We start from the raw sequence: 27,147 nt of genomic DNA, 5'->3' as shown, positions 1-27,147 counted from the left end.
GTCAGACCATATTTAGAATATTGTGAGCAATTTTGGGCCCCGTATCTCAGGAAGGATGTGCTGGCCCTGGAGAGGGTCCAGAGGAGGTTCATGAGAATGATCCCAGGAATGAAAGGCTTAACATATGAGGAACATTTGAGGACTCTGGGTCTAGACTCGATGGAGTTTAGAAGGATGAGGGGGGATCTGATTGAAACTTACAGAATACTTAAAGGTCTGGATAGAGTGGACATTGGGGAAGATGTTTCCATTAGTAGGAGAGACTAGGACCCGAAGGCACAGCCTCAGAGTAAAGGGAAGACCTTTTAGAACAGAGATGAGGAGAAACTTCTTTAGCCTGAGAGTGGTGATTCTATGGAATTCATTGCCACAGAAGGCTGTGGAGGCCAGGTCATTGAGTGTATTTAAGACCAAGATAGATAGGTTCTTGATTGGAAAGGGGATCAAAGGTTACGGGGAGAAGGTGGGAGAATAGGGTTGAGAAACTTATCAGCCTTGATGGAATGGCGGAGCAGATTCGATGGGCCAAATGGCCTAATTTCTGCTCCTATGTCTTATGGTCTTATAATGTGTGAGGCTTCTCACATCTGTCTCCTTACTAAGATTAGTTTTTTGTGTTCTTCCATTGGATGTGGATGTTGTTGGCAAGGCCAGCATTTGTTGCTGATCCCTAATTGCCTTTGAATTGAGTGGCTTGTTAGGACATTTCAGAGGGCAGTTAAGAGCCAATCACATAGCTGTGGGTCTGGAGTCACGTAGGTCAGACCAGGTAATGATGGCAGATTTCCTTCCCTGAAGGACATTAGTGGTGATGTGATCCCAGCTGAGGTTACCCCTGGTCAAGCCTGATCCCAGAGTGGAACCCAGCTTGGTAGATCCAAATTTTTAATTTATTTGTTTAGATATGTGGAGAGTAGCTATTGAACAGAGTTACTGAAGTCAGTTGATGAACTCTTAATAAAAGAATAAAACATTTATTTAACAAGAAAAGGTGAGCTATATTACAATACTTTTTCACCCACCACTATACCTTTTGCAGATATATACAGATTTGTAAGGATAACACAAGTTACAAAAACTATCTTCTACTCTTATATTCACAATAAGTACACAGTCCATGTAAACCAATAGGCACCCCTTGGTTAGACACACCACACTCTGAAACTAAGTGACAGATGTCACCTCACCTCTGTGGAACTCTCCTCAACTAGCACCCCCCAGATGCTTGTCACACCATGAGCCAATTGGTCTCACCAAGCTCTGTCTTTCACACGTGTTTTTCCAATCTCCACTCTCCAAAAACTCACTTTGGAATCTTCTCCCAAACCGAAGCCTTCTGCAAGGGTTCACCATCAGGGTTTCAAACTCTCCTTACAAGGTTCCTCTCCCCTGGCTCTCCACATGCATTCAAGCTGTGTTCCATGCACACTCACTGACTCAGCCGTCAATAGTACACCACTGCTTCATGTGCCTATAATGAAGAGTTACCAACCTTCAGCTGTCTCTTTGGACCTTCTTGCCTCTTGCAAGCTGTTCTTGCTTTAAATCTGCTTTCTGCAGCATTTGTCTCTTTAAACCTGAAACTTGGAGCCTTTCTCTCTGCCTCTCACTCTTGACTTCACTTACCAGGACCTTTTCCGGGTTCCTGTCCTTACTTTGACTAGAAGGTCTACTTGGGACTTTCTCCTGTCCCACCTCCTCAATTTTGGGGTCTTTTCTTTAGCTTGGGACTGTCCATCTGTTCCCTTTGCTCCAGTCTGTACTGGCAGCTACTTTCAAAACCAACTGAACTCAAACGCTTCCAAATCAAACCGCTGTTTCTAGTTTCTTCTGTGTCTGTGGGAGGGACCTGCCTCTCTTGACCCCTGTTGCTAGGCAACAGCCCAATTTCTCTACCCTTGTTTAACTTAACTGCAACAGTCATAAAACTCTCATTAGAATTTCAGGCACCCTTTAAAGTGAAACTAGAACCCAATGTGATCTTTTCTTAAAGTACAGACACAGGAATACTCATCTATCTGCAATCAAACTTTAAACATTAAAGCTAAAACTCATTTCCAACACCTACAAATACAAATATAACTTAAACTATCTCTATTTCCCAACAGTAAACCAGATAGGTTTTTTCCAACAATCCACAATTGATGTTAGTTGTCATGGTCATCTAGATTTATATTCCCAGTTTATTAATTGAAATTAAATTCCACCAGCTGCCGAGTGTGAGCCTGGGCACCTGGATTACTAGTCCAGCGGTGTTACCACTACTCTGCCATTTTTCTTCCCACTACACCAAAAACCTTGTCTGTCTTTATTGTCTTAAGACCCACTTTTTTAATGGTCTTCTAGTTAACTTCCCCACCTCAATCCTCTATATGAAAATTGATTAAAAGTATCACAGCCTGTGTTCTTGTCAGTACAAAGTTCCATGCTGCATCACTTTGTCCTGTTCAATTTAACTCTCTGGCTAAAGAAGTTCCTCCTCATCTCTGTTCTAAAAGGTCTTCCCTTTACTCTGAGGCTGTGCCCTCGGGTCCTAGTTTCTCCTGCTAATGGAAACATCTTCCCCAATGTTCACTCTATCCAGACCTTTCAGTATTCTGTAAGTTTCAATCTGATCCCCCCTCATCTTTCTAAACTCCATCGAGTATAGACCCAGAGTCCTCAAACGTTCCTCATATGTTAAGCCCAAAATTGCATTTTAACTTCCAAGCTGTAATTGTATTCAAAAGTTTCCATGGACCTACCCCACCCTATCTTTGTGATCTAATGCCATGAGATCCCACTCACATCATCCACTTTTCTGACACAAGACTTCTTGCCTCGCTTGCGTTATTCTGTAAAGAAGGCTACATGCGTGTTTAAATGATTTAATTAAGCTGGGCAGAGATCACTTGGAGACAGGTTGTCTCGGGGTTTAAAACATGAAAGGATAGAAGGATAGAGGTGTTAGGTTTGAGGTATAAGTGGAAAGGTTGGATCTAACATATACATTTTTAGATAAGTTGAAAGTTTGTTTGAATATTGAAGGAAAGTCAGAGGTGACAAGACATGTTTGCATCTTGCAGAAGTTTCTAGGTAAATATAAGAGGGTATATTATATTTTATTGACCTGAAAGCAGAGACAAAATAGAACACATGAAAGATTTTATATTCAGAACCTTCCCATGCAGCCACAGAAGGTGCAACACATGCCCCTTCATCCCTCCTGACCATCCAAGGCCTCAAACACTCTTTTCAGGTGAAGCAGCGCTTCATTGGCACCTCCTTCAATTTGGTCTACTGTAGCCGCTGCTCCCAATGCGGTCATCTCTACATTGGGAAGACCAAATGCAGATTTGGTGACCGCTTTGTGGAATACCTTCACTCAGTCTGCAAGCATGACCTAGACTTTCCTGTTGCTTGCCATTTCAACACGCCACCTTGCTCATGTCTGTCCTTGGCCTGCTGCAATGTTTGAGTGAAGCCCAACACAAGCTGGAGGAACAGTACCTCATCTTCCAATCTACAGGCTTCCAGACTTAACATTGAGTTAAACTACTTCAGACCATGAGCACTCTCCTCTATCTTTACTCCTTTTTAATCCAATTTTGTTATTTTAATTTTTTATTTATTCATTTTTAATCTTTTTTACCCTTTCTTGCCAACCAACACCCCATCTCTACACAGGGCCACCTGTCACCTTGTTTCTATGTTGTGCATTCACAATAGCAAAACAAGGGTCAGCGCTCAACGCATTCTGCTCTCCTACCTCTAAGTCGCTATCAGCACCTTCTTTAGTCTTTAACACTACATTAACACTCTGTCTTGTGTCCATGACATCTTTGTCATTCTCTTCTGAGCTCCCACCTACGCCTGACCTTATATTTTGCATCATCTCTTAAACAGTATAATATCCATCACATTTCTCCTCTTTAACTCCGAAGAAGTTATACAAACTTGAAATGTTAACTCTGTTTCTTTCTCCACAGATGCCAGGCATGTTGAGTTTTTCCAGCGTTTTCTGTTTTTATTTCTGATTTCAAGCATCCACAGTATTTTGCTTTTATCTCAGGTAGATGATTTATTTGGAGGTTTGTACACTGTCTCCAATGCTTCGACTTTGCCTCCACATGTTCCTGGTGAAGTCTATCAATGTGTTCAGTGCCTTCCCAAATGAACCTTCCCCATTTGGTTGGTCACAAACCAGGGACTGAGAGAGTCGATGGGGATGTTTGACCTCTTCAAGGATGCTTTCAGGGACATCCCTGAAGTGTTTCCATCGCCTCCCTGGGAGTGTCCTGCTATGAGAGAGTCCTGAATAGAGCAGTTGCTTTGGGAGTCTAGTGTCAGGTATGCAACGAGCAGAGCTGGGTTTGAGTGATTTAATGCCTCAATGTGGGCATGTTGGGCGGAGAGGACGCTGCTGTTGGACAACCTTTTTTGCCACTGGATTTGGAGGATCTTGTGAAGGCTCCACTGGTAATACTTATTCAGTGCTTTGAGGTGCCTGCTGTAGGTTGTTTAAGTCTCCGAAGCATATAGGTGCACAGGGATCACTGCTGTATGGTAAACCATGGCCAGAGTCTCAGGTTTGAGATCCTGATCCTCAAATACTCTTTTCCTTCAGTCAGCCAAAGGCTGAGCTCGCACATTGGAGGCAATGATGAATTTCATCATCTATACCTACTTTCATCGAGAGGAGGCATCCAAGATATTAAAAAAAGACAATCTATGTCCCAAGTCCTGAAGGGACCCACCCACCCTGTTGAAAGCTAAGCATGGAGAGAGCTCATCCAGCAGTCAGTGTTTGCTGGAGAGGATATTTTTAGCTCCTCAGCCGAGACTGTGCCTTTGACTAGAATGGCCTGAGCTCCATTCCTTAATACCCCATCCCCCTTGGTCTTAGCACCACCCTGATTTGGAGAAAAGTTGGAAAAGCCATTCGACTGCTGAAAGCGGGAGGTGCTGGCGTAGTGGTATTGTCGCTGGGCTAGTAATCCAGAGACCCAGGGTAATGCTTTGGGGACCCGGGCTCAAATCCTGCCACGGCAGATGTTGGAATTTGTATTCAATAAAAAATCTGGAATTAAAAGTCCAATGGTGACCATGAAACCTTTGTCGATTTGTTGTAAAAACCCGTTTGGTTCACTAATGTCCTTTAGGGAAATCTGTCGTCCTTACCTGGTCTGGTCTACACGTGACTCCAGACATGCAGCAATGTGGCTGACTCTCTTAAATGTCCTCTGAACAAGGGCAATTAGGGATGGGCAATAAATGTTGGCCCAGTCAGTGATGCCCACATCCTATGAATGAATAATTAAAAAAAAAACAAGCCCCTGTGAAGTAGGTGGAATCCCGGCTGAAATTCTGAAACAAGGTGGAGATGATGTGGCATGGCGCATGTCTGCACAGCCTTATCCCTCATCTGAGAAGAGGAGTGCATACTTGGGAATCTCAGGGATCCTGTGACTGTGACTCCATTGCAATAATTACATAGGAGTTTCCCTCCTGTCTGCCACAGGAAAGATCATTGGAAGGATCCCCCCTCAGCCATCTCTTCTCAGTGGCCGAAGAGCTCCACCCAGAATTGCAGTATGGTTTTTGTCCATCGAAAGGCAACACAGAAATGATTTTCATTGCTAGGAAAATCCAAGATAAAGGCAAGGAACAGTACCAGCCACTGTACTGGTTAGTATTGACATTTTTCAACCTCCTGAAACCTTTGACTTTTCAACCTGAAGGCTTATTGACTATCCTCCTCAAATTTGGCTGCCCTCAAATGTATTGCCATTCTCTGCTGACTCAAGACAACATGCAAGCAATGATCCTTATCAACAGAACCACCATTGACCCTATCTCGTGAAGTCTGGGATCAAGAAAAGCTATGTCGTTGCACCAACCCTGTTTATCTTCCTCCCTGCAATACTGAACTTCAGATCCAGCAAATCACCCGTAGGCACGAATATAGGGTCATAAGATTAACAGAAATATGATCAGGAGTAGGCCATTTGGCCCCTTGAACCTGCTCCGCCCTTAAACAAGATGATGGCTGATCTGATTATGGCCTTAACTCCACTTTCCTGTCTGTCCTCCCATAGCCCTTGACTCCGTTGTAGATCAAAAATCTGCCTCCCTCACTTTGAATGTATTCCATGACTCAGCCTCCACTGTTCTCTGTCAGAGAATTTGAAAGACTAACAGCCCTCGAAGAGAAGAAATTCCTCCTTATCTCCGTCTTCAATGGGAGAGCCCTTATTTTGAAACTGCTCCCCCTCGTTCTAGAATTCCCCATGAGGGGAAACTTCCTCCCAGCACCTACCCTGTGAAGCCCCCTCAGAAATTTGTTTCAATAAGATCAGGCAGACAAATGTTCAACTTGTGTCGCCTTCAATCCAAAAACAAAATCACTCCCATCTTCAATCATTGAGTTCCTGTATGCATTTTTGTTTTGTTCATGGGATGTGGACGTGGCTGGCTTAGCCAGCATTTATTGCCCATCCTTAATTGCCCTTGTTCAGAGGGCACTTAAGAGTCAACCACCTTGCTGTGGGTCTGGAGTCACATGTCGGCCAGACTAGGTAAAAACTTTCAAAATGTCATCAAATTAACCCCTATCGATTGTGGAGTAAATAGCAATTGGATCAGTGAGAGACTTCAGTTCCAATAGTCAACATTGGCTTGTCTGCAAGTCACAGCTATTAGCCTTGACTATTTGCGTGGTCTATACGATCTCTATGGCATTAGTACCAAAGCATATGTTCCAGAGCATAGGTGGAATAGAAGAGCTCTATCTTTCATACTACTTTCTTAATGCAGGAGTATTAGAAAACAAAATATGATGCTGAGCTACGTAAGGAAAGATGAGATTACCTACCAAAAGCTTGGTATTGGCTTTAAGAAGGAAAGCGAAGTAGAGGGCTGTAGGGAAGGAATTTCAGAGCTTAAGGTGCAGGCAATTGAAGGCAAGGCCACCAATAGTGCAGCCATTAAAATTGGGATTTGCAGGAATCCAGTTTTAGATGAGCGGCGCTATCTCGGAGGAGATCACAGATGGGGAGAGGAGAGTCATAGAGCGATTTGAAAACGATCTTAAAATCAAGATGTTGCTTGATCGGGAGCAAATGTAGATCAGTGAGCACAGGTGATAGATAAAGGGAGCTTGGTGCGAGGTAAGACACAGGCACCAGAGTTTTGGATGATCTCGTTTATGGAGGGTAGAATGTTGGAGACCAGCCAGAAATACGTTGAAATAATCAAGTTGAGGTACAAAGGCATGAATGAGGGTTTCAGCAGCAGATGAGCTTTTAGTACACAATACATGCAATATGTAGAGGTTAAAAACTTTATAACCATTTTTGAAGTCAGTTATGCAGTTAAGAGCAATGTCCCCGTTCTTTTTTAAAACTGTTTTCAATTTACACATGGAATATAACTGTTAGCTTTTATCAAAAATTGTTATCTTTGCTTATGAAAATTAATTCTAAAGTTTAACTTGTGTCTCCACATTTTGAGACGCAGCATTAAGTGAAAAAGCTTTGCTTTTGACGCCTGTTTACACTTAAATTTTCCAGACTGCCCAGTCCAAAATCAAGCAAGTTGCAAACTTATGAAAATTGGGACTTGTTCCCAGTTTGAAATTTTCCAATCATAATTCTCCGTGGAACTTTAATGTTTAGATTATAAATCTCCGGTCTCTCACTGCCTGTAACAACATATATCATTGCAAGTAAATTAGCAATTTTCAGTAAACCATTTGATTTATATCTGTTCTTTTCCTGTCCTGTGGTACACCACAGTACCCATTAGATTGTCATTGATAGTATCGAATAAATGCCCTAGTTTTGTTGTTTAACTCAGTGGTGTCAATAGTAAAATAATGAAATTGTTTTTGTAGCAGTGTGAGCATTTTTTAAACTTTGGGGCTTAAAATCCAGGACTCCTGAATTGAAATTCAGATTCGTAACATGATTTTTTTACATTTTTTATTGGGTGAAGGTGAGGAGAGAAACTGATTAACAAAATCCTCATACAGAAATGCAGAAATTAGTCCTGTCAAAGTGAAAATGCACAATGATTGCCTCCTCTCCCTCCAAATATTTTTGTGTAAGATGCAAAGGCATTAAATAATTAAGGACTTTTTAAAATGTAAAAATAATACGTGAGCTTCTAAAGCTAAAGATGAGTTTTTTTTTGCAATATATGTAGATTTTCAAAATGTCAAATGTAATTTCCAGAGTAAGTAACCATGTTTGGAGTAATAGGAACTGGCTGAGTGACAAAAATAATACGTGAGCTTCTAAAGCTAAAGATGAGTTTTTTTTTGCAATATATGTAGATTTTCAAAATGTCAAATGTAATTTCCAGAGTAAGTAACCATGTTTGGAGTAATAGGAACTGGCTGAGTGACAATGTGCATTTCCAATAGCCATCGTTTGCTTGTCTGCAAGTCAGAACTGACAACATCAACTATTTTGAGTGGTTTACCTACTTTGGTGCTAATGTCATTATGAGTTTCCAACTCATCTTGCCCTATGCTTCAACAGCATGTCTATTAGAATAGAAGAACTTTAGGGAAGGAGGGATGTTACCTGGAAGCTTTGTTCCAGGAAGCGGTCACACCCCTTGAGATAGGGTCTTCTGATTTGGTGAGTGGTCAGGGACAGGTGGGTGTGACTGTGAATGAGGTAGGTATGGGGACCCAGAAAATAGAAGTGAAGGAGCCTCACCCTTTGCAAATGTCCAACAGGAGTTTGAGGTTCTTGCAAACTGTGTGGATGAAAGCGGGGGCTGCAGGGTGGATGAGCAAACTGACCATGGCACCAGGGTACAGAAAGCCATTCAAGCAGGTAGAGTTAATAGGGATGTGGTGGTAGTAGGGGATGATATAGTCTGGGGTTAGGCACAGTTCTCTGCAGTTGAGAGTGCAAGTTCAGAAGGCTATGTTGCCTTCCTGGTGCCAGGGTTCAGAACATCTGCCCTGGGCTGGAGAGGAAATTGCAGAGGGAGGATCCTGTGGCTGTGGTCCATGTAGTTACGAACGACATCGGCAGAATCTCTTCCCTAGTTTTACTTAGGGAGAATGAACAGCTAGGGGCTAAATTAGAAAGTAGAACCTTAAAGGTAATAATTTCTGGATTACTACCTGAGCTGTGAGCAAATTGGCGTAGGGTAAATCTGATTAAAGAGTTAAATGCGTTTGATTAATGAGGCACTGGCACAAGTACTGGGAAAAGTGGGAGCTCTAATGTTGGGACAATCTTAATCTGAACCTTGCTGGGATGAGTGCTCTGTTGAGTTGTATAACTAGGGCAGCAGAGAGGTCTTTAAACTAAATAGTTGGGACAAGGGATAAAGTTGGGCAAGATGTGATAAATAGAGAAGATGAGGCGAGAGAGCAAGGTAGGAATAAGGGAAATGATGATCAGAGTATGGCAAGAAGGGACAGTGTACAAACCTAAGAGCACACCAGCAGACGAGGCTAGAGATTACAGAAATAATAAGACTGGACTAAAGGCTCTGTATCTGAATGCACATAGAATTAATAACAAAATAGATGAATTGACAGCACAAATAGAAATAAATATGTATGATCTGATAGCCATTACAGAAACATGGCACAGGATGACAAAGCCTGAGACCTGAATATCCAAGGGTACATGACATTTAGGAAAGGCAGGAAGCTAGCAAAGGGTGGAGGGGTAGCCCTGTTAGTTACGATTGACATTGGTACAATAGAGAGCGATGACCTAAGTTCTTCAGATCAGGATTTAGATTCAGTTTGGGTAGAGATCAGAAATAGTAAAGGTAAGAATTTACTTGTGGGAGTGGTTTATAGGCTCCCTAATGGTAACCACACTAGGACAGGGTATAGAGGAAAAAATAATGGGAGCTTGTGAGAAAGATATGCCGATAATCATGCGTAATTTTAATCTACCTTTAGATTGGACGAATCAGATTGACAAAGGTAGTCTGGATGGTGAATTCATAGTGCTTTTAGGACAGTTTCTTCGAGCAGCATGTTCTAGCACCAATCAGCGAGCAGGCTAAAGTAGATCTGGTAATGCAGTGAGACAGGATGAAGTAACTATCTCATAGTGAAGGTGCCTTTAAGGAGCAGTGATCATATGATTGAATTTCACATTTGATTTGAGGGAGAGGAGTGGATCTAAGACTAGTGTTTTCAAATTAAATAAAGGTAATTATGAGGGCATGAAGACAGAGCTGGCTAAAGTGAACTTGGAAATTAGGTTAAGGGATAGGTCAGTAGAGATGCAGTGCCAGACATTTAAGGAGATATTTTAGAATACTCAGAAAAGATTCGTTCCAGTAAGAGAGTCTCTATGGGAAGGATGCATTATTTGTGGCTAGAAAAATAAGTTAAAGATAGTAAGAATTGAAAGAAAAACTGTATGATTCCACAAAGATGAGTGGCAGGTCAGAAGATTGGACAGAAAATAAACGGCAAGGAATTATTAAAAGATTAATAAGGAGGGAGAAATTAGAGAATGAGAAAAGAATAAGCTAGCTGGAAATATAGAAGTAGTAAGCGTTTCGACAGGTATTTAAAAAGGAAAAGAGTAAGTGAAGTGAGTGTTGGTCCTCTTGAGAGAGAATTTGGGGAATTAATAATGGAAAATAAGGAAATTGATGAATTGAACATTGTGCCTGTTTTCACTGTAGACGATACAAGTGACGGCCAAGAAATAATTGTGAATCAGGAGGTGAAAGGTAGGTAGGAACTTAAAACAATTAATCACCAGGGAAAGGGTACCAAGAAAATTATTAGAACTAAAAGTCGGCAAGTCCCAGGTCCTGATGAACTTCATCCTAGTGTCTTAGAAGAAGTGGCTGCTGAGGTAGTTGATGCATTGGTTTTAATTTTCCAAAATTTCCTGTATTCTGGAAAGGTCCCATCAGAATGGGAAATAGTGATTGAGGCTCCTCCATGAAAGGAAGCAGGAAGACGGAAACCAAGAAACTACAGGTCAATTAGCTTAACACCTGTTATAGTGAAATTGCTGGAATCTATCATTAAGGATGTTATCATTGGTCACTTTGGAAATCTCAATGCAACCAGGCACAGTCAATGTGGTTTTGTGAAAAGGAAACTCGTGTTTGACTAATTTATTTACTAAATGTGTGCTGACACCAAGATAGGTAGGCAAATAAGTTTTGAAGAGGACATAAGGAGCCTGCAAAGGGTCATAGGTTAGGTGAGTGGGTAAATAATTGGTAGATGGAATATAATTTGGCCAGATGTGAACTTGTCCACTTGGGCAGGAAGGATAGAAAAGCAGTATACCATTTAAGTGTAGAGAAATTGCAGAACTTGGTAGTGCAAATGGATCTGGATGTTCTGGTGCGTGAATCACAAAAACTTAGAATGCAGGTACACCAAGTGATGAGGAAGGCAAATGGAATGTTGTCATTTATTGTAAGGGGGAATGGAATATAAAAGTAGGGATGTTTTTCTACAGTTGTAAGTACTGTCTTGAAAGGATATAAATGCATTAGAAGCAGATCAGAGAAGATTCACTCGACTGATACCAGGCATGGCAGCTATCTTATGAGGAATGGTTGGGCAGATTGGGCCTGTATCCATTGGAATTTAGAAGAATGAGAGGTGAACTTACCGAAACATAAGATCTGGAGGGAACATTACAGGGTGGATGCTGAAATGTTGTTTCCCCCTGTGGGAAAGACTAGCTCTAGGGGAGACAGTTTAAAAATAAGGGCTCTTCAATTTAAGACAGATGAGAAATAATTTTTCTGAGGGTGGTGAGCCTTTGGAACTTTCTTCCCTGGAGGCAGGATCATTGAGTATTTATAAGACCAAGTTAGATATATTCTGGACTACCAAGGGAGTCTAAGGTTGTCTGGAGTAGGCGGAAAGTAGAGTTGATGCCACAATCAGATCAGCCATGATCTTATTGAATGGCAGAGCAGGCTTGAGGGGCCGAATGACCTACTCCTGCTCCTAATTGGTACACATATCTTTCAAACCATTTTTCTGTTGCCCTCCCTGTTTGATGTTGAAGCTTGGACCGTGGTTAGTGCCCAGCTGCTCCCTTTGACATATTTAGCCAGAATTTGTGGTGAGGCTACTGGTGCTTGTCATTAGTACAGGAGCTTAAGACAAAAGAGAGAGATGTGTTTGAACACACACATTCAATTCAATTAGACATGAGTGACATGTACCTTATCACCTAGAACACTGCAGGTCCTCCATTCAACTGATCTTGGATGCCATGTTCTGCAGGACTTATGACTTAACCATCTATGACATACTCCCATGTGGCAAAGAGGTTTATCACATTTCATTGCATCACTGGATTCCCAAAGTGCAGGGGGCCATTGATGAAATTCATGTGCCATTGCAAGTACGCAGTGATGCCACATGTATCAACAAGAAAGGATACCATTAATTAAACATTATGACCCTTTGCGACACTGAATTATAGATCATGACATCAGTGCAGATCAATGGGGAAATGCTCCTCATACCTTCATCTTTTGCACTCAAACTTACATGATTCCTTCACCAGCAAGATTCTGGATGGATCTTAGGTGACTAAGCTAACCCACTAAAACTGTGGTACCCTACTAAAGGACCACAAATACAAGAAAGGTATAACTCTGCAAAGATCATCTACCAAGTAGTGACGAGAACCAACAGCAGTGCTAAAACAACACCTCTGGTTCTTGTGCTCGTTGAAGGCTACTTTAGTACTCGGCTATTAAACAGGTGAGCTATGCTGTGCATTGCACAACTGTGCCCCTGCCAGAAGGACTGATCCTTAGCCAGGCAGACCAAATGCCTGTGCAAGTGGATAATCTGGAGTCTCCCGACCTGATGTCACTGGTACCGTGTTTTGTGACCCGCCTGGGGAAGCCATGGCTGCAGCTTTAGGGTGCCAGAGAGAAGCTGGTGGTGTAGTCATTTGCACAATGATGAAAGTGGCAATTTCCCTCCTTCCTCCACCTGCTCAGGAAAACATACAAAAGGACAGGTAACACTGACATTTAAACAATGCATGCTCATTGCAGCAGTGTAGATAACATTTTGATGAGTGCCAACCATTAAATAAACTTTCAAGTAGTTGGTGCTAAATTTTAAATAATATTTGAGGTACTTAGTCATTTTCTGCTTTGGAAGCCATTGTAAAGTTAACAGATCAATTCATGACTCTGAAGCCCATGATTTGGTAAGAAAGTGTTTCAGCTCACAATCAAATCATTTTTAAAAATAATATTTCTGTCACAGAATTTCTGTTCCTTTTTTACTGCTCATGATCAATATGTTTGTATATAAGGGGTGTGTTTTTTCTTACCTTGAGTGATTGTCCAAATTAGATGATTCCAGCAGCAATCCATTTTGAGTGTTTTAAAATAAACAAGGTTATCTATTATAACACACTTGACCCGGATGTTTAAAAATGCAACTTCTCACTCACTCGATTTTCAAAGGGTGTAATGTTTGCAACTAACAAAATAAGTGAGGCAAAGCAATATGCTTATTTTTCCCAAAAGGAAAAGGCCATATTGACAACAGGAAAGAATTTTATATTATAGGAAAAGTAAAATTCCAAAGACATGTAGAATAAGGGGATTTTAAACATTAGAGAGAGAGAAACATATAAAGAAGGATGGAAAGTCATGTGGGGTGTGGCTGTGGAAAATCTGGAAAGGTACACCATGTGAACCAGATGTGGGAAAAGCCTCAAGCCATTCCGAAGAACTGCTGCTCCAGTAACTAAAGCTGTGTTAAAAGCCTTTGGAATTCCACTGTCAAGCAGGTGCTGTAGTAACCTGGCTGGATTGCTTATTTAAATTTAAAATGTATTTTTGGAGCGTTGCCTGAAAGGGGGTATGTAGTTGGGAGTCAAGTTAATTAGAATTTTGGGATTTATGATATTAAGTAACTGTAATCTTGTGTTTGAATCATTTTCTTTTGTTAATACATATTTTAGTTTAATTTTTAAAATCTATACAAAAGATGTTAGTGGACTCATTACCTCTGAATTCAGTGCACAAATCTTCTCGTAATAAATAGGTCTGCCTGGCACATATCACCTGCCACATCATAACAACCACCATCAGGCACAAGGATCAGATGGAGGTTAAGCAATAAGGTTACAATTTATAGTTATCTCAGTCTGTTTCATGGCAGGCCTGTAATTTCTTAGATGAAATTGATGCTTTAGTTGAAGTGAAGGTCATGCAATGCTACAAGGCTTCTTGCTGCCCAATTTGCAGGAGCTTGGTTCTCGGGTGGACTCAAACTTGAAACAGGTTGGAGTGGAGTCCTTCTCCCACTTTGAAGGTATTGCTGTTTTTTTTTACTTTGTTTGGCTGCTTGGATGATTTGCAGCTGGTTTGATGGCTTTCAGTGAAGTTTGTCTGTGGAACAGCTTCTGCTTTTAAAAGCAAACAAAGTATGGCTGCCTGATCATGTGACTTGTACAAGTTTTGCACATAAGGTGGTGGTTAGATTGATTATGCATCCTGTGTTGTGGATTTCACAGCTTGAGAGTTTGAGACAGCCAGTGCCTTTTGTAATTGAATAACCCATTCCATTTGAAATTACCCTTTTGAATGAGTTTCAGGAAAGGGCATTGAGTCTGCATCAGCCTGGAAGGTTCATTTTGTTCTCTCTCGAGACCAGGGACTGGTTTTAATCCACAAGAGAAGTCAGGTGATCCTTGGGTGGCCAACTTTTTGTATCCTTTTGTGGTCACTTTTTAAAACATAGAAGTTAGCCTGAGGTTCAGGATGTATCGGGATATGATATTTGTTTTGTTTTTGCACCTTTTTCTCTCCTGTCCTGAAGGCATGTTAAGTTTTAATGTGAGATGTGGTTCCAGCCATTGAACCAGGGTAATGAATATTAGGAAGCATTGCAGCTGACTGACCCTCGCCTGATGGGCACATGTGCACATTCAACTTGAGTTACTGAATTGCAAAGAAGAGGCGGACATTTAATTAGCTCTCCCTCTTTCCATAACTTCCTGAAAAATATTCTAGGGACTTGAGGCTGATTGTCGTGTCCATTTTGCAAGCCTGGATTAGTTCAGCCAACTGAATACAGACTGGGATAAATTGAGAGAGTGTTGAATAACGATACATCTGGATAGTATAGCCAAATTAATTTCAAAGCTCGTCGTAAAAATGTATTTGAAGACCTGGGCAGTAAAGCAGAAATGTGCTGATTATATAACCATAATATTAATGAGGACTGTTGAAGAGAACATTTGTTTAAGCATGTATTAATTTCCTGTATGCCTCAAAAAGAAACTGCTGGCTTACACAAGTAATTGAAACTGGCATTGAGGTTTTACAGATATTTCTGGCACTGCAATGCATCTGCTTGTAGATGAACAGGTTTGCAATCAAGATACATACAGGTTTAACATCTTTTGATGATCTGCTTCTATCACTGCTTGTTTGTCCGTACAACCACCCCCCCCCCCCCCACCCCCTCCACCTCTCTGTCTCTCTATCTCTCCGCCCCCCACACACACACCTTAAACCAGCTTGTATTTCAACTCTTTCTTGGACTCGAACTCAAGTTCTGTCGAAGGGTCATGAGGACTCGAAACGTCAACTCTTTTCTTCTCCGCCGATGCTGCCAGACCTGCTGAGTTTTTCCAGGTAATTCTGTTTTTGTTTAAGGTTTAACAGGGTCTACTTTGTACAAGTGATTAGGCAGACATGTATCAGGTCTTCCTGTTGAGTTTCTCACTGGCATTTCAAAGGTATAAAGGGTTTTTAATCATATGAAACTAGGATAGGGATGCCTTGACATGAATACTGGCGTTTTCATCCATGACTCAAAGGTTTGTTATGTCTCTTTCATCAGGCACGGTAAACTTTGTTAGTTTTGGCCGATATTTTAATTTTAAGAGCTTGAAGTCTCTGGAGACAGTCCGTTCATGCATAGTGTTATGGATGAAGCAATCCAAGTTTGAATCCCAGTGTATATTCTTCCTACACTTCTGGGTGACTTTAGGTTTTCATTCTGTGCTCTTTGGGCACTGGATGTCCAATCCAGATGGTTGAAGGTCGTTATTTCAACTGTGCAGCATTTAGCAATTCATTCAGCTAATATTTACAGAAGTATAAATTTAAATTTAACTATTTGCATTCTCTTTAATTGCTCTCTCACTCCTCACCTTTCGATTCCTTGCTCTGTCACGCATGCTGCTGCTCAAACAATCTCTTTCCCTTATTATAGCCAGATTTTGCCTTTTTTAATTTGGGACTGCATTGTACCGTTTTCTAAGAATTAGCTTTCGTATGGTGCAGTTTGTGCATTAGAAGTAAAAGTCATCTTCTGCACATCCCAGCCTTTGCTGACCTTTGTACTTGAGCTTCTGTATCAAATGGGAAGCATCCAGAGGGAATGACTTTTTTAGACTGTCACTTGTTCGGCCTGTTAATAGTACAGTATACTAGCTGAACAGTAGAGTTTCAGTTATATTTCTTGGGGGTTGAAGGGGGATGTGGGGGAGAGAGAAAGACTTGCATTCATATAGTGCTTTTCATAACCATTGAATATCTTGAAAGTGCTTTACATTTCAAAAGTGCTTCATTGGCTGTAGTCGCTGTTGTAATGTTCAACTTTCATATGCTGTTAATCTCAGGCTCCTCTTGCCTAGTTCTCTTCATTATTTGTCCATATTAAAACATTTTAAAAAGACTATTTAAAAATCAAAAACCTCAACTGATTTTTATAAGTCAGGGCAACACTTTTTTTTGAAAAAGCACCTACGTAGGTTAACCATTTGGTCAATATTCAAAATTCCTTGGACATTCTATTTTGTAGATCAATACTTGTTTGAATGTAAGTTGTTTGCAGATTTTTGAGGATCATGTTTACTCTATTTTGTATAATCACAGCCTCTAGTTATTATTGGTAGCTTTTGCATGGAAATATTGGGAATGAGTAAGATGCTGGGCATCACTTAGACAGGTAGGGTTTGAGGCTATTAAGTTAACTTGCAAACCACTCTCAACTGTTGGACTTAATGCCTAGTATACATGAAGAGAAAGAAAGAACTTGCATTTAGCCTGCACCTTTCAGAATCTCAAAAGTGCTAAGTTCTTCACAATCAAATTTTAAAAATAATTCAGACTGCATTTCTAATACTTTTGAATGATTTTTGATGTTTCTTTGCTGTTGTAATGGAAAGAAATATAGCAAAGAAATATAGCAGCCAATTTGTGTAACATGAGGTCCCACAAACTGGAATGGGAATGACCAGGTAATACATCCTGAGGGGGCTTGACAGGATGGATGCTGAGAGGATGAGACCAGAATTAGGGGACACAGCTTAAAAAACGGGGTCCCCCATTTAAGGTGTAGATGAGAATTTTTTTCTGAGGTTCGAGAGTCTGTGAAATGTTTTTCACCAGAGAATGATAGATACAGGGTCATTGAATCTTTTAAAAGCAAAGGTAGATTCTTGACTAACAAGGAAGTCAAAGGGTTGAGTGGGTAGGCAGGAAAATGACGTCAAGGCTACAGTTGGATCAGCCATGATCTTATTGAATAGCGGAGGAGGCTCGAGCGACTGAAAGGTCTACTGCTGTTAATTCGTATGCCTGCATGTTGGTTGAGAGATCGTTGTTGATCAGGATGCTGGAAGAGCCCACCTGCCCTTTGAAAAGTGCCATTGTATCTTTTATCTCTACTTGAGAAGGCAGACGAGTCCTCGGTTTGATGTTTCATTTGAAATATGGCACCTCCAACAGTGCAACAGGTTTTGCAGTACAGTATGGAAGTGTTTGCCCAACCTGAACTGTTAACTCTCTCTTGCATATGCTGCCTGACCTGAGTATTTCCAGCATTTTGTGTTTTTAATAGGGGGATTACATTTGGTCTCAGTGGCATTATATGATGGAAGAGAGAACTCATGCTCTTAATTGCTGTCCACTGATACCTGCTGGAAAGCTTTATGCATGGTTGATAGGCTCAATTGCAATCTTTCCCACAGCTGATTAGTTACTGACCACTTGTCAAAAATAAGCTTAGTAGCAATAAGAATGATTATAATATGCTCATTTTTAAATATATAATAGAAATCAATTTAATCCAAGTACCACCGTCTTCAGTGTCAACATACACAGATGAATGCCATCACAACATTCAGCTCATTTTTCAGATTCTGCTGTTCAGTTATTTTAGGAGCTGAGACATCTTGAAAATACCTCAGTTCTATGGCAATACCCTTCAAAAATTTCTGTTATAGCTATTGACCCAGTCCTTAGTTCATGGTGAAGTTGATCTTAACTTGTATTAGTGCATTTCTTTGTATAAGGTACAAGGTAAGATACTAGTGAAGGTACAGAACATTGAATCTATTGACAATGTAATATGTAGCTGCTGGGACAATTTGTGACTGAATGTAGTTACCAAAGTTACCTTAGTTACTGCTATAAAGTAGAACACAAGACCCCTTATAAACATATCCTCAATCTTTATCACGCAGACACATTGATTGGCATGATAATTGTGTTTTGAAATTAACATTTTGGGAAGTAAGCTGTTCCTGTTATTGGAGAGCAGTACTCATGTTGCTTTCCAGCAGATGAACATTAATATTCTTGTTATTTGGAATGCTACTCGTCAGGAAGCTCGGATTTTAAGCTGCTCTATTTCAAGCGATCAATATACTGGGCCATAATTTTTAACTGCAAAATCTGCCAGCAAGATTTTCATCTTTGCATGGAGAAAATTTGGGAGAGGTTGGAGGCCTGATAGTAAAACATATTCTGTTAGATCATTATTCTCATGATGGCTGAAAATATCAACTTGCAAAATCAAAAGGCATACAGGGAGAGAATCTTGTGTGGGATTTTTTTGTTTGAAAATGTTATTGAAGCAATGTTATTAAATATCATGTTCTGACTGAAGAATTTTAAGATAGCAATATCACCCCCTTGTACATTTCTATATTTTCACTATGTTTAGAAGTTTTCTTCGTAAGGGTTTGCCTTGTAGATTTTCTTTGACCATAGTAATGAGATGTTGAACACAAGTGGAAGCTAGCTAAGTACATAAGAAAGAACAGAAGAATATACTGTTAGGCTTAAATGAAGCAGGGTCAGAGAGGTTTTAGGTGGAACTTAAACAAATGGTGAAACATGAACAGCATAGACCAGTTGGGCTAAGTGGCCTGTTTGTGTGCTGTAAATTCTATGCAAATAAAGAAGGGTCAAATTCTTTATTCAGTACCTTCTATAAAGTGTCTTCTATATTGTGTAAAACTTTTTTTTCTTTTCAATATAATATATAGGTATCGTATAGATTGAATTTGTAGGGAAGAAGAGAATAGAAAACAACCAAACGATGGGTTGAATGGTGCCCTTCAGTGCTGTAATCATTCTATGATTTTAATTTTCTTTTTGCTGGCTTATAGTCGTAGAATCATACTCATAGATTTGTTATGGCACAGAAGGAGGCCATTCAGCCCATGCTGGGCTTTTTCCTCCTCCTCCATTACTTATCCTCCAGAATGGATTTTAACATTAAGCAGGTCAACTGTAAGCTGCAGTCAGTTGAATTACATCATGCATAAGTGATTATAGATCACCGTAAAGAGAAACTTAGAGCTTGCTAGCTAACAAAGAATGATGGGAAACTTATGGAATTGTATGAAAACACTGCATCTACAGTTTCCCCTCCAAGTGTCTCACCAACCTGATGTGGAAATATACTGCCATTCCTTCATCGTTACTGGGTCAAACTCATTACCTAACATCTTTGTTGGAATACCTACACCACATAGACTGTAATGTTTTTATATGTTTGCTAGTTTGCTCTCATCTATTTTCTCCCTCTTTTTTTTTTGTCATCCTTTGCTGGATGATGTTCCTGGAAACCCAATGCTTCAGTCTCTCATTCATTCTGAGCATTTCAGTGTTTTGAAGTCTAGTAGGAAATGTAGCCTTTTTTGCTCTCTTTGGTAGATGTTTCTTTCTCTCGCCATGCTTTCTCTCCTTCCCCTGGTTTTATGAGATTCTCACCTCCTCTTATACTAATGAGTGTTGTGGTGCTTTCACTAGTCTACTGTACCTCGTTCTCTTCTCGTTTGTGGGTAATAAGGCATTCTCATTCTGTTGGTCCTCTGGTTGCTGTTTAACAGAATTTGAGCTAGTGGATGGTTTGGGATCACCTGCTTCGGTTTTGTCTTTCATTTTCATTTCTTACTGTGCCTTGTTCTGTCTGGACAGTGTTAGGATCTTGGATGTTGCAATTTCTCCACTATTTCTCCAGATCTCGATTGATGTCGTATAAAAACCTGTTCTCCTTGTCGAAGATTTGATAATGTTCTTGCTCTGTGGGCTTGTACATGTGATACATCTGGATATCATTTCTTCTAGTGGCTTGGAAACGCTTAGCCACCAAACCGTATCCTGTGTTCTAGCTCTGCACTTGGTAATGCCTAAATGGCCTTGATGGTAGACTTTGTAAGATTTTGAGACTAAATGCTGTTGGGATTACTGTTCCATCATCGTGTACCAGTAAATCATTGATCACTGTCAGATGTGCTCGCTGCTTGAAACATGGTCTTAAGATAGGACCATGTGGTATATATATATTGCCTATCCTCTAATACAAAATTCTCTGATCTGCTTATATTCCTCATCTGATTTTTGCAGCCTCTTTGAAGATGTATGGACTGTCATTGGACCTAACTCCTTGACTACTTCCACGAATTCAAAATCACATTTTTCTGGATTCTCTGTTTCAATGTGTGATAATGCACCAGCTGTGCTCTCTTGTTTCCTTTGAACATATACTGTAAGAGTACGAAACCCTATTAATCTTAATTTAAATCTTTGAATTCTTGATGGCATCACTGCAAGCTCTTTCAAATTCACTAATGTGACTAAAGGTTTGTGGTCTGTTTCTGTCATAATGTGAAAACCTAAGATGTAGTCAGCAAATTTTTCACACACTCATGTGGCTGCAAATGTTTCCTTTACAAATATTATGTTTCTCCTCTCTATATCTGTTAACTACGGTCATGAGTAATGGATTGGTCTGTGTTTTCCATCTCTTTGTATCTGAAAAGGTACGATGCTCAATCCTTCGAGGGTGCATTCCCTGCTACTATTGTAGGTAACAGTCATAATGTGCCAATATCTCTGACATCTGCCTCTGCTTGATTTTGTCAATGATTTCTAATTTGTTTCTTCCCAACACGATTCCTTGTCTTGGTGTAGCAACTGACTTCATGGTTCGTTGAGCTCTGTTAGGTTTTTTTTTAGAAATTTTGCCACTTGACTCACCATTCCCATGAACTTTTGTAACACTCTGATGTTCCTTGGAGCTAGAAATTCTTTTATGACTCTAGTCTTCAGCAGAACAACCTTTATTCCCGATGTATTTATTGTGACGAAGAAACCTGATTCACAGAATCACAGTGCAGAAGAGGCCCTTCGGCCCATCGAGCCTGCAATGACACGTGAGAAACACCTGACCTACCTACCTAATCCCATTTACCAGCACTTGGCCCATAGCCTTGAATGTTATGACGTGCCACGTGCTCATCCAGGTAATTTTTTAAAGGATGAGGCAACCCAGCTCCACCACCCTCACAGGCAGTGCATTCCAGACCATCACCACCCTCAGGGTAAAAAAGATTTTCCTCACATCCCCCTCTAAACCTCCTGCCCCTCACCCTGAACTTATGCCCCCTTGTGACTGACCCTTCAACTAAGGGGAACAGCTGCTCCCTATCCACCCTGTCCATGCCCCTCATAATCTTGTACACCTCGATCAGGTCACCCCTCAGTCTTCTCTGCCCCAACGAAAACAACCCAAGTCTATCCAACCTCTCTTCATAACTTAAATGTTTCATCCCAGGCAACATCCTGGTGAATCTCCTCTGCACCCCTTCCAGTGCAATCACGTCCTTCCTATAATGTGGCGACCAGAACTGCACACAGTACTCCAGCTGTGGCCTCACCAATGTTCTATATAACTCCAACATGACCTCCCTACTTTCATAATCTATGCCTCGATTGATAAAGGCAAGTGTCCCATATGCCTTTTTCACCACCCCACTAACATGCCCTTCTCTCTTCAGAGATCAATGGATGCACACACCAAGGTCCCTTTGTTCTTCAGAACTTCCTAGTGTCATTACTCCTTCCAAAGTGTATCACCTTACACTTTTCAGGGTTATATTCCATCTGCCACTTATCTGCCCATTTGACCATCCTGTCTATATCGTCCTGTAGCCCAAGACACTCAACCTCAATGTTAACCACCCGGCCAGTCTTTGTGTCATCCGCAAACTTACTAATCCTACCCCCCAGATAGTCATCTATGTCGTTTATATAAATGACAAGTAATAGATGACCGAGCACAGATCCCTGTGGTACGCCACTGGACTCTGGCTTCCAGTCACTAAAGCATCCTTCTGTCATCACACTCTGCCTCCCACAACTAAGCCAATTTTGAATCCACCTTATCAAATTACCGTGTATCCCATGTTCTTTTGTCGCCTTTATAAGTCTCCATGTGGGACCTTGTCATCTGCTTTGCTGAAATCCATATAAACTACATCAATTGCACTACCCTCATCGACACACCTGGTCACCTCCTCAAAAAATGCAATCAAATTTGTTAGGCATGATCTCCCTCTGACAAAGCCATGCTGATTATCCCTGACCAAACCTTGCCTCTCCAAGTGGAGATAGATACTCTCCTTCAGAACTTTCTCCAATCGTTTCCCTACCACTGATGTGAGACTCACTAGCCTGTAGTTCCCTGGCTTATCTCTACAACCCTTCTTAAATAGTGGAACCACATTGGCTGTTCTCCAGTCCTCTGGCACCTCCCCCGTGGCCAGAGAGGAATTAAAAATTTGGGTTGGAGCCCCTGCGATCTCCTCCCTTGCCTCCCTCAGCAGTCTGGGACACAAATCATTCAGACCTGGAGATTTGTCCACTTTTAAACCTGCTAACACCTCCAATACCTTAACTCCCTATATCAATTTGCTTAAGAACCTCACAGTCTCTCTCCCCAAGTTCGATAAGCCAGGGAACTACAGGCTAGTGAGCATTCATTCTCTTGGGGACCTCATGCCCCCCACCCACCCCCACTGCCCCTCATACCTCTCATGGCAACTTGTGCCCCTCTACCCAATCCCATGGTCTCTCACACCCTCCATATCAACCAATGCCCCTCTACGAACCCTCCATGGCCCTTTGTAGCCCCTATGCCTGCTTAGCATCAAGTCATGTGAACCCATGCCTCCCAACCTTGACCTTTTGCCCTTACACACTCCATTCCATCTCACCCCAAATCCACCATAAGCATACCTTAGGACCCACGCTGAAATGAAATAAAATAAAGTTCTAAGTAGTAACTGATGACGTCACTATTAAAAAAAAAATCTTATTCATAGAAACACATTCCCTATATTATCATTCCTTCAGTGTTTAATCCCTTATAAAAACAAGCATTTGTATTCATAGCTTCACATCAAAGGCTTTATAATCACTTGGAGCTGTCAATCAAACTGTGAACTGACAGACACCCCACTGTGATGGATATGTTGTGAAATCAGTCATGCAGCACAAATCCTATGATGATTGTCCGTTGGCATAAGTCTGAAGTCTGAGTGAAATATCAAGTACTAATTTTTTTTTACTGCAGGTTGCTTTTTTTTTAGAAAAGAATTAAAGGCCAGGAGATTTAAATGCCCTGGCAGCTTGACAGCTCCACTGGCAGCTCTGTATCCACTTTTAATGCACAATCATGTCTACTTTAAACAATCCCACAGGGTACTCGATCTCTCCCAAAGGGCACTTTACCTCTCCCAAAGGTGTCCCTGGACATATCCAAGAGGGTACCCTGCATATCTAAATAACTCCTGCAGCTTTAGACCTCCCAAAAGGTCTGAAGCACACAAGTCAGGTTTTGGACATCTCAGTTACAAAAATTGGATCTATTTGAAGGCAGTCACAATTTTACATGTGCAGTTCCTCAGAGAACCACAGTTGTGTAAACTACAGTCCGGTCTCCCTGCCACCCACCCACCCACCCAGGGTGCTGGGCTCCGAAGCAGGGCTTTTAGAATCAGGTCTCCGGCATCATTTTGGCTAAGTTGGAGAACCTCTCTGTCTTCAGGAAAATTCAGGCCACCTGTCTTGGAACTATATCACCCTTCCCTCACCGTCACCGAATCAAAATCCTGAAACTCCCTCACCAAAAGCAGTGTAGGTCTATCTGCACCAGGTGAACCGCAACAGTTCAAGGTGACAGCTCATCACCACCTTCCCAAGTGCAACCATTAATGGACAACAAATATTGGCTTTGCCAGTGAAGCCCACATCCGGTGAAAGAATGAAAAAAAAGGATTCTGCTGGCTAAGGTAGCCAGTAGCTGAATCAGGCAGATTAGAAGATTCTTTTCTGTCCTATGATAAGTGATCTTAGCCGAACCAGCAGTAGAAGCACAATTAACCTCAGTTTCTTTGAAATAAGGAGGAGCAGCCAATCCACCAGTTTCTTTTTTGCTGACTTGGCCTGGTGGCAACAACCTTAAAATAGGCAGTGAAAACTATCACTGGGTGTCAAACTTGCCTCTTGTAGTCTTCTCAGCACTTTTGTCACTCTCCTGTCATGCTCAGATTGAGTGGCCCTGCGAATCAGGTTACGGACTGTGATGGGAGGAGTGCGCAGTTAATTCTAACCCCACTTCTCCACAGGTTGTAACAATAGTTTAACTGTTTAATTCACCCACAAAACTAGCCAATTGTTACCTTCTGATTCTGTTATCCCCAGCATAAAAAAGCTCTTACCAGGCTTCTTTCAATAAACGCAAAGAAACAATTCATTTATTATAAAACAATTACATTTTTTTTTTTAAAAAGCCAAATTGATTAACATAGAAATTGGAGTTGAGAAGTGTAACAATTTTTCTTTTTTTAAAAAACAGATATTCAAATTCCTATACATCCACAAACAAACACAAAACAGGACAAAACAAACACAGTCCCCTGCAGAGTCTGGAGGAGGGGAACATTTCTTTTAGAAGGATAACATTTGAAAAGACCTTGATGCTGTTGATCTAACAGAATTCTGGTCAAAGTAGATCTGGAAATTCTTTCAGGTGGATTTTTTTGGTGAAACTGCCATTGATGACTCTTACTTTGTAGACTTTCAAAATCAAACAGATGTGTTTTATTTTGATGAGATGTTTCTGAGGAAAGTTTAACACGAAGGTGTGGTAGGGAGAGGGTGTCTTTTTCTTGCAGCCAACTTCAGAGACACACACATACATGCACGGCCTGAGAATTTTAAAGACTAAGATGTTCAAAGAATACTTCTCTTAGACCGGGTATTTTTAAACCAATCAGCAAGAGCCTTTAGCCTGGTAACAGCAGTTTTTCATTAACTTAGATATACAAAGTATCTCTTCCCTCTACAGGTATTCGCTGCTGGACTTCTATCTTGACACGTGGTTTCTTGAAGAATGGCATGTTCACAACCCCGAATTAATATTGCAAACTTAAAAAAAAAACTCTGGAAGAATGTCCAAAATTCAGTGTCTTTCAAATTTTCTAAAACCGGATTCCTCATAATCAACAAGTCAACCATGTAAGCCCTCTAAAAGATTTGATATTGTTCTTTGAAAGAACTCTGGTGCTGATGTTATTCCAAAGGGTAACCTGTTTAAAAACAATCTTCCAAATGATATTATGAAAAATGTGAAAAGCTTGGACTTTTCCAGTGGTATTTTCTAGAATCCACTGTTTGCATCTAATTTAGAGAACATTGAGCCCTTTCCTGATTTTGCTAATCTCTCTGGTACCATTGGATGAATTTCTCTTCATAGTTTTATTGAGTTCTTATGGAACTGTTTGATATCAGAACCAGTACCATCCCTGAGCACCAACTTGTTGGCTCTTTTACAGGCGAAATGACTCCTTGTCTTACCATTGAGTTGATCTATTTTAACCTGTGTAAATTAATAAAATATTTCAATTAGTTTAATGTAAAGCCTCGAACTAGTGGTCTGACTCCTGAATTTAAAGTTGCTTTTCAAACATAACACTAGGTTATGACAGTTGTTTAAAGTTTCCCTCTGGGATTTTTAAATAACTCCGCTTTGCCAGATGCATTGGTGATAATAATTGAAGGCTCGTCCGGGATAAATTATATTTCTAATCCCTTGATTGTTTAGGAATTGGTGAATCTTAAAGCTTACGAGTGCGAGAGATCCTTTGAATTCAGGAGTTGATGAGGTATTTTAGAAGTGGTGAGACCGCTTTGGCAATTGCTAAGACTTGTCTGGGAATAGAAGAAACAACTCTAATGGGGTTGGGAGAATAACCAAAAGTAAGTTAACAGAGTTGGAAGATAAGTTACAATTGGGGTTACCTGCAGGGACTAGGAAATCTGATATAGTTAAAAGTATAGCGCAGCATCTATAGTTGGAAGTGAAATCTGACACGAGTGAGTCACAGCTGGAAGTATTGAGGCTTTAGTTATTAATGACGCTAGAACTTGAACAAGCAAAGGAACTGAAAAAGCTTGAATTTGAAGCAAAGGACAGAGAAATGGCTTTTAAAAGGGAATTAGAAATTGTGAAGATAGAGAATGAGGAAAGAGAAAAAAAGAGAGAATTTCAACTGCAAATGTTGGCAGTTAGAAAAAAGATGTCAGTAGGTGAGGAAGGATTTGTCTCCAGAGTAGAACCCAGTTGGGATATGTTTAAATTTGTACAAGCTGTTCCAAAGTTTGAGGAAACAGATATTGAAGCATTCTTTATTTCATTTGAAAAGCTAGCTAAACAGATGAAAAGGCCACAGGAAACTTGGACATTATTATTAATCTAAGTTATTAGGCGGGGGGCTTGAGGTATATGCTTCGCTTTCAGAAGAAATGTCAGTAAATTATGAAAACTATTTTGAGTGCAAATGAGTTCATTCCTGAAGCATACAGGCAGAAATTTAGAAATATGAGAAAACAACTTGGGTAAACTTTTATGTTGAGCTTGAAAGAGTAACACAAAGTAATTTTGACCGGTGGATACGGACATTAAAAATGCAGCTCTTAGGCAAGTCATTCTTTTGGAAGAATTTAAAGATTCAATCCCTTCAGTAGTGAGAACTTGTGGAAGAACAGAGGGCTGACTCTGTAAGG

At 40.7% G+C, this 27,147-nt stretch overlaps 1 protein-coding gene across 9 annotated transcripts in view; it reads left to right on the top strand.

The window, feature by feature from the left end:
* The window catches only part of anks1ab (ankyrin repeat and sterile alpha motif domain containing 1Ab), a 484,507-nt gene that overhangs the window by 85,718 nt on the left and 371,642 nt on the right, over positions 1 to 27,147 (top strand). The window contains exon 1 of one of the 9 annotated variants that reach the window (XM_041195100.1): positions 15,641 to 15,815. The exons of the other annotated variants lie outside the window; for them this stretch is intronic. Within the exon in view, the coding sequence (XP_041051034.1) occupies positions 15,805 to 15,815 (11 nt within the window). The 5' untranslated portion in view covers positions 15,641 to 15,804. Of the gene's footprint in view, positions 1 to 15,640; positions 15,816 to 27,147 lie in introns of those variants that run through there. 9 annotated transcript variants of the gene reach the window in all.

Source organism: Carcharodon carcharias, chromosome 9 (assembly GCF_017639515.1).
Source record: "Carcharodon carcharias isolate sCarCar2 chromosome 9, sCarCar2.pri, whole genome shotgun sequence".
NCBI lineage: Eukaryota > Metazoa > Chordata > Chondrichthyes > Lamniformes > Lamnidae > Carcharodon > Carcharodon carcharias.
Note: the sequence above shows the minus strand (reverse complement) of the source record. Positions and strands in the feature narration are given on the sequence as shown.